The 9,727-nt window shown below is 45.6% G+C and overlaps 1 protein-coding gene across 1 annotated transcript in view; it reads left to right on the plus strand.

The window, feature by feature from the left end:
- C7H12orf75 (chromosome 7 C12orf75 homolog) overlaps positions 1-8,029 on the plus strand; it is a 49,787-nt gene extending 41,758 nt beyond the window's left edge. Inside the window, exons 4-6 of the mRNA XM_084811883.1 lie at positions 5,003-5,082; positions 5,887-5,929; positions 6,779-8,029. Coding sequence (XP_084668009.1) covers positions 5,003-5,082; positions 5,887-5,891 — 85 coding nt within the window. The 3' untranslated portion in view covers positions 5,892-5,929; positions 6,779-8,029. The remainder of the gene's footprint in view (positions 1-5,002; positions 5,083-5,886; positions 5,930-6,778) is intronic.
- Positions 8,030-9,727: the final 1,698 nt, after the last annotated feature.

The raw sequence follows: 9,727 nt of genomic DNA on the forward strand, positions 1-9,727 counted from the left end.
TCCAGATATGTTGGCATATTGAATGCAGCACTTTAACAGCATCATCTTTTAGGATTTTAAATAGCTCGGCTGGAATACTGTCATCTCCGCTAGCTTTGTTGTTACTAATGCTTCCTAAGGCCCACTTGACTTCACTCTCTAGGATGTCCGGCTCAAGTTCAGTGACCGCACTATCATGGCTATCAGGGACATTCAGATCTTTCCTGTATAGTTCTTCTGTGTATTCTTTCCACCTCTTCTTAATCTCATCTGCTTCTGTTAGGTCCCTGCCTTCTTTGTCCTTTATCATGCCCGTCTTTGCACAAAACGTTCCCTTGAGATCTCCAATTTTCTTGAAGAGATCTCTAGTCTTTCCCATTCTGTTGTTTTCCTCGATTTCTTTGCATTGTTCATTTAAGAAGGCCTTCTTGTCTCTCCTTGCTATTCTCTGGAACTCTGCATTCAGTTGGATATATCTTCCCCTTTCTCCCTTGCTTTTCTCTTCCCTTCTTTCCTCAGCTACTTGTAAAGCCTCATCAGACAGCCACTTGGCTTTCTTGCATTTCTTTTTCTTTGGGATGGATTGAGTTGCTGCCTCCTGAACAATGTTACGGACCTCTGTCCATAGTTCCTCAGCACTCTGTCTATCAGGTCTAATCCCTGAAATCTATTCCTCACCTCCACTGTATATTCATCAGGGATATGATTTAGGTCATACCTGAACGGTTTAGTGGTTTTCCCGACGTTCTTCAATTTAAGCCGAAATTTTGCAAGAAGCAGCTCATGATCTGAGCCACAGTCAGCTCCAGGTCTTGTTTTTACTGACTGTATGGAGCTTCTCCATCTTTGGCTGCAAAGGACATAATCAATCTGATTTCGATATTGACCATCTGGTGATGTCCATGTGTAGAGTCGCCTCTTGTGCTTTTGGAAAAGAGTGTTTGCTATGATCAGCATGTTCTCCTGGCAAAACTCTATTAGCTTTTGTCCTGCTTCATTTTGTACACCAAGGCCATGCCTGCCTGTTATCCCGGTGATTTCTTGACTTCCTACTTTAGCATTCCAATCCCCTATGATGAAGAGGACATCTTTTTTTGGTGTTAGTTCTAGAAGGTGTTGTAGGTCTTCATAGAACCGATCAACCTCAGCTTCTTCGGCATCAGTGGTTGGGGCATAGACTTGAATTACTGTGATGTTGAATGGTTTGCCTTGGATTCGTACTGAGATCATTCTATCATTTTTAAGATTGTACCCCAGTACTGCTTTTCCCACCCTTTTGTTGACTATGAGTGCTACTCCATTTCTTCTAAGGGATTCTTGCCCACAATAGTAGATATGATGGTCACCTGAATTAAATTCGCCCATGCCTGTCCATTTGAGTTCGCTGATTCCCAAGATGTCGATGTTCAATCTTGCCATCTCATGTTTGACCACCTCCAGCTTACCTTGATTCATTGATCTGACATTCCAGGTTCCTAAACAATATTGTTCTTTACAGCATCGGATTTTCTTTTCACCACCAGACACATCCACAGCTGAGTGTCCTTTCAGGTTTGGCCCAGCTGCTTCACTCTTTCTGGCGCTACTTGGAAATACCCTCTGCTCTTCCCCAGTAGCATATTGGACACCTTCCGACCTGAGGGGCTCATCTTCCGGCGTCATCTCTTTTAGCCTTGTGATACGTTCCATGGGGTTTTCTTGGCAAGAATACTGGAGTGGGTTGCCATTTCCTTCTCCAGTGGACCACATTTTGTCAGAACTCTCTGCCATGACCTGTCCGTCTTGGGTGGCCCTGCACGGCATAGCTTATGGCTTCACTGAGTTACGCAAGCCCCTTCGCCACAACAAGGCAGTGATCCATGAAGGGGAATAACATAGATAGCTAACATTTAATAATAGCATTTATGAAATACTTTATACTTCTCAAAACACTTCACAGACACTACAAAGATCAGTGTAAGTGATCCTTACAAGGATTTCTGTAAGGGAGACCGGTGTTAATATACCAATATTGCAGTGCGGGGTGGGGACCAAGACTGAGAGACATGGGCTTCTTTAATATAGGGCTACCTACTGAGTTCACGGCCAAGGTGAGCTTGAACTCCAGCATTCTTGGCTCACAATGAAGCTCATTGCCACTATATGCTGCACCAGCTGCAGCAGTTATTTTAGATAGGTAGTAAGCAGCTACATATACTTTTTACTCCAGAGTAAACAGAGTAAACCCTAGCATGGTAGGAAGGAGAACCTCAGCCTTTTCCACTCGCTGCAGTTCCAGCTGGGATCAGGCCAATCGTGCTGGCCATTTGTATTGCCAAATAGCGATCTGTATTTGGCAATATATATTGCGACGTCTTCCAAGTAAGCTGTGCTTTGGCCCCGATCAGTTATATAGGCCAGCCAGCGTTACAAGCCATGACGTTCTTCTCTCTCTGCTTCCAGTGGATTCTATGATGTTGGCGAATGAGTCGTGTGAATCATATTAGCAACAGAGGTTTTGCTCTAGGCTAGCCTTCCCCAACCTGGTGCCCTCCAGATGTGTTGGACTATACAACTTCCACAACTGGCTTGGGATGATGGGAGTTGTAGTCTGACACATCCGGAGCACACCAGGTTGGGGAAGGCTGCCCATAGGCAGAAGAAAATAAATCTAAAACCTTCCTGCCAACAATCTTCCTCTGATTTCTGTCATTGCAGAACAGAAGAATCCGTGTCAGAAGATGACAAAAGGAGGTGTGTTGAAATGGGATGGATTAAAGTTGTGCCATCAAGAGTGGATTGCCATTTCATGAGGAAAGAGCACAGGAAACGCAACAGTTTCAGTTATAATCCCAAACCAACAGCTGCACCTTGGATTTAGCAACTCCTGCTACATATTGTTCCATATTGTTATCCAACGTATTGTTACCTTCTCAGCCTCATAATTCACCCTCTGAGCCTGGGACTCACTCATAGTACAGAAGCAACTTAAGGCACTGGGCCAGTTTGCACAATCAAACAGCCCACCATGGCTGAGGTGCGGGCGGGTGGCCATTTTGAATATTCCAGCCATGACCACAGCATCTCCTATCATCTGAACCCAGTGGGGGTGGGTTGTGTGAGGGCTAAACAACCCTCACATGATCCATGGCTTGTTTTAGGGATATGCAAGGGTTGTTTAACCTTACACAACCCACTACTGCCAGGTTTGGATGACACACAAAGCTGTACTTGTGGCTTGAATATTCAAAAGCTAACTGGCATGACCAGCACGTGCTGCAACCCACCATGCCTTACTTAAATGTGGCTTATTTAAGCCACGGTGATCATGCAGAACAGGTCACTATCTTGGAATACAAAATGGTGCATAAAAGGCCCTTTGTGTAGCCAAGTTCTCTTTGATGATGGTAGGAATCCAAATATGATTAAACAGGTGAATGTGCATATTGCAAATGTTTAGGTTCATAGAACAATGAACACCCCGATTCTAAGATTTGCTGTGTCATCTCACGAAGAATTAGACCGAGGGGCAAATTAAACATTCTTCTAATCACACATAGTGGAGCTATGTGTGATTGTTTTCCCTACCCCTGCTAGTGTGCATGACCCCAATTTGGATTGGGACCATGGCCATCCGGGTGAGAATTTAAGCTTTCCCCCCTCATTTTTGTTTCAAAATTTCACACCTACAGGGGCATTAAAAAAAGAATAAAAGTCTGCATTCATTCCAATGAGGACTTTTCTCTTTCTCTTTTTTTTAACCCACTCCCGTAGTGGGGGCAGGACTGGAATTTCACAACAACAACAAAATGGGCAGGTGGGAGCAAATGTAAATCCTTCTCTCCCCAAGTGCCACGGTCCCAATCTGAACTGGTTCTGTGTGCGCTTACAGGACAGCAGAGAAAGCTAGCACAAGTAGCTCCATTGTGAATGTTTAATTTGGCCCTGCTACTTCATTAAGAGCCACAAATTTGTACGAAGTGCTGGCTAAGCATGTAATATGTGTGATGGGGTGTTGTTGTTCAGTCGTTCAGTCGTGTCCGACTCTCCGTGACCCCACGGACCATAGCACGCCAGGCCTTCCTGTCCTCCGCTCTCTCCTGGAGCGTGCCAGTATTATAAGCCCTATACTGCATATCTTACAAACCTGTTATGTCTAAAGCATTTTGAATATTCTCAAGTGTTACTTAGGTGGTGGTGGTTTTCATCAGCATCACAAAACGGAATGTTTGACCAGTCTTACCACCTGCCTTCAGAAGCTTTTTGGGGTTATTCAGAAAGCAGCTGCTCACTCCAAGATGGAGCCTGGAAGGAGGTGGTGGGAACATAGGGGTTGGCCACGGAGGCTGAACCTCACGATGATGAAGATGATGAGGGATGATCGGGCAAACATGACTGTTGTTACCCTCAAAGATGAATTGAAAGAAGAGGGAGAGGTACTAGCAATTGACTGTCCTCTCACGAGTGTGTTGAGGATTGCTGCCAATGGAAGGCGTTTCAAAGCCTCCACTGGAAGGCTTTCATTCCCCCCTGCAATTTGAGGGGGTTGCAGCTGTGTAGGGGGTGATTTGAGATGGCTAACCCCCCTCCCCACATGCTGTGACATGCCCCCCCAGTCCCCCCTGTGCAGCAATTGGGCTTGAAAAAAGTCTTCCAGTGGAGACAATAAAAAGCTTTTTTCAAGACTAATTTCAACACAAGGTAGAACCGTGTGTGTGTGTGTGAGAATGTGTTTATGTGTGCATGAATGGGTGTGTGTTATGTGTATGGACAGTGTGTGTGCCCCAGCTACTTTTGTGGGGAGGGGGGAGATGCCCACTTCTGGCATGCCATCCCCAGAAGTTTAGCTGCACAGGAATGCAGCCCTCACACCAAAATAGGTCCCCCTCCTCTGCCTTACAGGGTTGTTGTAAGGATTATAATTAGATAAGGTTTGGGACTTGCTTTGAACACTTGAAAATCGTATACAAATGATGATGATGGTTAGGTATACCTTTAAACATGTCACGATTTTCATGTCACTTTTCTCCCCTTTTCCATTAAGGAACTATGGGGGTGTTTATGTTGGTCTACCAGCTGATGCTGCTACCAAGATTTCCAGCCAGACCAGGATGGCAGCTAAAGGTACTTCCTAAAACAATGTGTTTAATGTTTCCAGTGCTCCAGTTTCTCCCATTTAACACTGTGCTAAGGAAATCATTTCAGTGTTTTGAACTTTTAACAGCAGTCATGTTTGACACTCAGATTTTATTGGACTTCTGTTCATTCAGTTGGGGAGCATTCAGAGTGTACCTCATCTCCACCCCATCCTGAAGTGGTACAGTCCAGGAAAAACTTTACCACTTGATTCTTTTAAACTGTATAAACTGGCTATTTGTCCCATAGAACTCAATGAGAGCCAGCCCTCACCTGCATAAACCTATCTCTTTATCTGCATATTCCTTGATATGACAGAATCCTGGGGACATATATATTTCTCCCTGCCTGCCCCCCCCCCCCAGTGTGTGTGGATGTGTGTGTGATTGGTTTTGTACTCCTCTTTGGGATTATTTTATAATGAAAAGGAGGTAATAAATTATATAAATGAAATAAATCCTCTCACATTTTGAGGACAGGGTTCAGCACCTTGGATAGCTTCTTTGGAGTTCTGACTGTTTCTCACTGAGACCCAGAGCAGATTCACTGCCCCACTGACATAGAGGGCCACCAGCCCCCACTGCCACTGCTGCGCCCTGCAAGCCTTCTTTGGACTGCTGCTGCCCTGGCTGCTGCCCTTTCAGCACAGGAGCCTCGCTGGGCGTGCGCAGCGGCTCCAGGGCTTGCGTCAGCACTGGAAACCTTGCAGTGCAGAGGACCAGTATGTGAACATCTCTTTTTAAACATATCCATCAGGTTAATTCCTTTGTATATGTTTTCTCCCCCTTTCAGATTAGAGGACTATGAACGCTCTGAACAGTTTGAACAGCTGGAGGTATGCTGTACCTTAATAGGAGTTTAAAACACACATGTATGCATGCTTCTTACATCACCACCATGGGTTTGTGAGGGATGATGTGATAAGGTTCAGCAAGACTCCTTACTTTGATTAGGATCCAGTTAAATTTTTCATATGGATGACAGTGACAAATGAGGTTGCCAACTTTTTCTCTAAGAGAGCCTCTTGAGTTCGTGGGCTGAAAAATGTTGTAGAAATACAAGGAATAAATATGACAGCTATCCTATGGCCCCCAGAAAGCATCTGAGAGGCCATGGGATACTGAGGATTTCTCCTTCTGAGGCTGAACAGAGAGCTACAACCTTCGAGGGGCAGATTTGAGCAGGGATTCTCCCCCTCAAGCTCCTCCCAGCTCCCACAGAAAGCTTTGTGCAGCTCCTTTGCCTGAGGTTGAAGCTGCGACCTTGGGGAGAGGAAGAAGAGGGAGGGGCATTCTGGTGGGTGGGGAGGAGAGAGGCCATAGATCCACCGGATCCGAAGGTCTCTCAGCCACCAGCCCTAGGTGAGTGAGTTAGATGGGCTCAGAGGCCTCTCTAATGCAAAAAGGATTTTCCAAGGATTGAGAGGCTAAAGAAAGCCTCTTCCATTCCTTCTGCCCTGCTGGGTTCTTACCAGCAGGTCTTTGGATACTTGGAGCACTCCGACAGCAACACACTCCATACTATGGGCATCTATCCAATAGGATTGTGCCCTAAATTCATAAGAACTGTGAGACTGTATCAAACTAGTGTCTTCATGACTGCCATCACAACTTTCTTACTGCCATCACAACTTCACTGCAATCACCTTGTAATGGAGACTTCCTTTTCTTTTTTTTTCTTTTAGAATTACAATGAAAAGTTCACCATTTCTTATTTGTTTTCATCAGTTATCTGCACAGACAACTCACTACAATGGAATGGAATGGAGCCTTTCTGCTGAAGATTTACATAGCCAGAAAGAACAGGCCACCAAAAGCTTCAAGGCTGTGAAAGTTACAACTACGGGTCAAGTTGAATGCTCAGAATGAAATTGAAGTGTGGGATCGTGCTTTATGGAACATTATGGTGCCATCTAGTGCGGCATTGATTAGCAGGTGTATTATGGATATTTCTGCACAAGAGCTGATGGTGTTGATTGCCAACGCTTTGGCATCCCACTACACATTTTATGAATGACAACAGGTCTTTTTCCTTCAGCTACTTTTGATAGTTTTTATATAAGGAGACTAACAGCATGACTACTGTTCACTCAAGTGTTCCTAGGCTGAGGTTAGATTATAGTTTTATCCCAGAGTAATATATTGGAGTAATATATTCAAGCTATTGCTTTGGGAATTTGGACTTCGGTTCAAACAGGCATTGTCAAATCCTTCTAGATACCACTTACTTTTATACTGTAAACCAGCTACTGAAGTTGACATGTCACTTTTTAAATATCTAGAATTGCTCAAGAAAATGTATTTCATCTGAAATCATTGCAATGTTTTTCAATTAAATGTCTTTCTTTCTTCCTTCCTATTTGGCATTATTCCTGTTGGCATTATTGGTGGGAAATAGCCAGTGCTTTATCAAATGATCACGTTATGTCTTCCATTTCACATAAGATAGTGGGTTGTTTTTGTTTTTTTAACAGAAACTAAAATGGTGGAGGTAATTGGAGCAAGTCTGCAAGCATTTCAGCAGGACAAATGCAACACATTTCAGTTCAGCATGCAAGCCGCATTAAAATGTAGGACCTCTGTTCAGCCACAGTGACTGATGGACTGTACTCAAAGTGAGGCTTGATAGATGTGACCAAACCTCCAACTCTGCGCACATCTTAAACCTGGAGATCTTTTGATCAGTATCAGAGTATTGTATGCAGGAGTATCAGTATTGTACCTCGATCTCATAGTTAATTACAGCATCACAGTATGTGGATACAAATAAGAGTTTGCCCAATATGCACCTTTTCATACCATACTGTTAAATTACCTATTTGGTTTTCGGATTCCATTAACTTCGTACTGTCTCTCTTTCCAAGTAGCACCACTCACTGTTTCCGCATGACTGAAAATGTATGAAATTATTAAAGGCATTTTGCACAATTCTTGTGTAGCTCTTCGTTTGGTTTGGTTTGGTTCTGGAGGTGGCACTTGCCCCATCAAATCACTCCCATAATATGTACAATGATTCTGAAATGGTGAGGTCGATTTGTTTGCGGACTGCAGTGCTAAGCAAGTTGCTAAGCAGGTGCATACTGAGCATAAATGCAGGGCAGGAAGCGAAAGAAGTATTGTGTCAAGATCAGGTTATGAAATTAATAGGTGTTACACCTGATAGGAAGTGGCCTTATAATAGATGTTACATAGCATAGGAAGCTGTCCATCTAGTATAATATTGCCTACTCTGACTGGTAGCAGCTCTCTATGGTCTCAGGCGGAGGTCTTTTCTGTCCCCTGGTAGCAGTTCTCTATGGTCTCAGGCAGCGGTCCTTCCTGTCCTCTGCTACCCGATCTTTTTAGATGCCAGGGATTGAACCTGGAGCCTCCTGCATGCAGAGCATGTGCTCAACCACTGTGTTATCTCTTCCTTTTTTGAACGGTGGGTCCCAGACATCATCTCTGGTTTTGAAAAATTCAGCTACTGACAGGACGACAGGTGATTTGACAGTTCGTTATTAAGGTGCAGTCCATACATTGTCTCAGTGAATTCACTGCTGCTTCTGTGTCTCCATGCCCCATACTGTCCCAGTCATGTTTGAAATGCAGCAAATTCAAAGGATGGGGGGCTATATGATGTGGATACTCCCAGTGCCAGCACAAGGGGAGTTACAAGTGGTGCAACTAGGTAATTTTAAACCCTGGATTTAGAGAGTTGTCCTAGCACATCCAGTCCTATGATTAGCTAGGCCGATGCCCTTGCATCAGGCAGCAGTGCGGGAAGAGCAGTGAATTGTGCCACTCTCCTTCCCAAGTGGCAGGAGAGCCTGCCACATCTTTTTACTGTGGGCTGTCATGGCCACGGCTGGCCAGCCTACCTGCTTGGCTGGCCGGCTGCTCCCTCACTTGCTCAGCCAGCCAGCCCAGCTCCTGCCCACCCAGCCACTTCTACCACCTTGTGCCCCAGCTGTGGGGCTCCTGTGAGAGGCTGGCCAACCTCTTGTGAGAGTTTGGCTGGCCTCTCGCAGGAGTCCCGCAGCTGGGGCACAAGGCGGGAGCAGCGGCCGGGCAGGCAGGAGGAAGCAGCCAGTGGGTTTGGTGGGCAGATGCGGTGACTGCTGCGGCAAGAAGGGGTAGGTAAGCAAGCGTCACCAGTGGCATTGCCACCTCACTTGAGGCAGCAAGATACTTTGGGCTGGGCCTGAATCCTATGGCCCCTAGATGGCATTTGAAGGGCCATCGGATGTGGGCGATTTCCCCTTCTGAGGCCATAGACAGAGCTATGGCCTCAGAGGGGGAAATCCACACAGGGATTTCCCATCAATACCTCACCTCACAGCTACTCTGAAAAGCTTAGGCCTCGGGAAGAGGATGGAGAGGGAGGGGGCAGGCCAGTGGGCAGGACCAGGAGAGGAGAAGCCATGGGTCCACGGGATTCAAAGACCTCTCGGCTCCTGTCCCTGCTCCTGGCAGTGCAAGACAGCTAGATGGTCTCAGAGGCCCAGATATTACCAAATTCAGCAAAAGAGGACAGAGAGGTCAAAACGCCTCTGACACTCCTCCTCCCCTACTGGGCAGGGCATTAGATTCTCAGAAACCTCTGATCTCAGGAGTTTCTATGGTGCAAGAGTCCATAGGGTTGTGCCCTTAAT

The sequence above is a fragment of the Heloderma suspectum genome, chromosome 7 (assembly GCF_057233095.1).
Source record: "Heloderma suspectum isolate Gila_16-S chromosome 7, 16-S_ref, whole genome shotgun sequence".
Classification (NCBI taxonomy): domain Eukaryota; kingdom Metazoa; phylum Chordata; class Lepidosauria; order Squamata; family Helodermatidae; genus Heloderma; species Heloderma suspectum.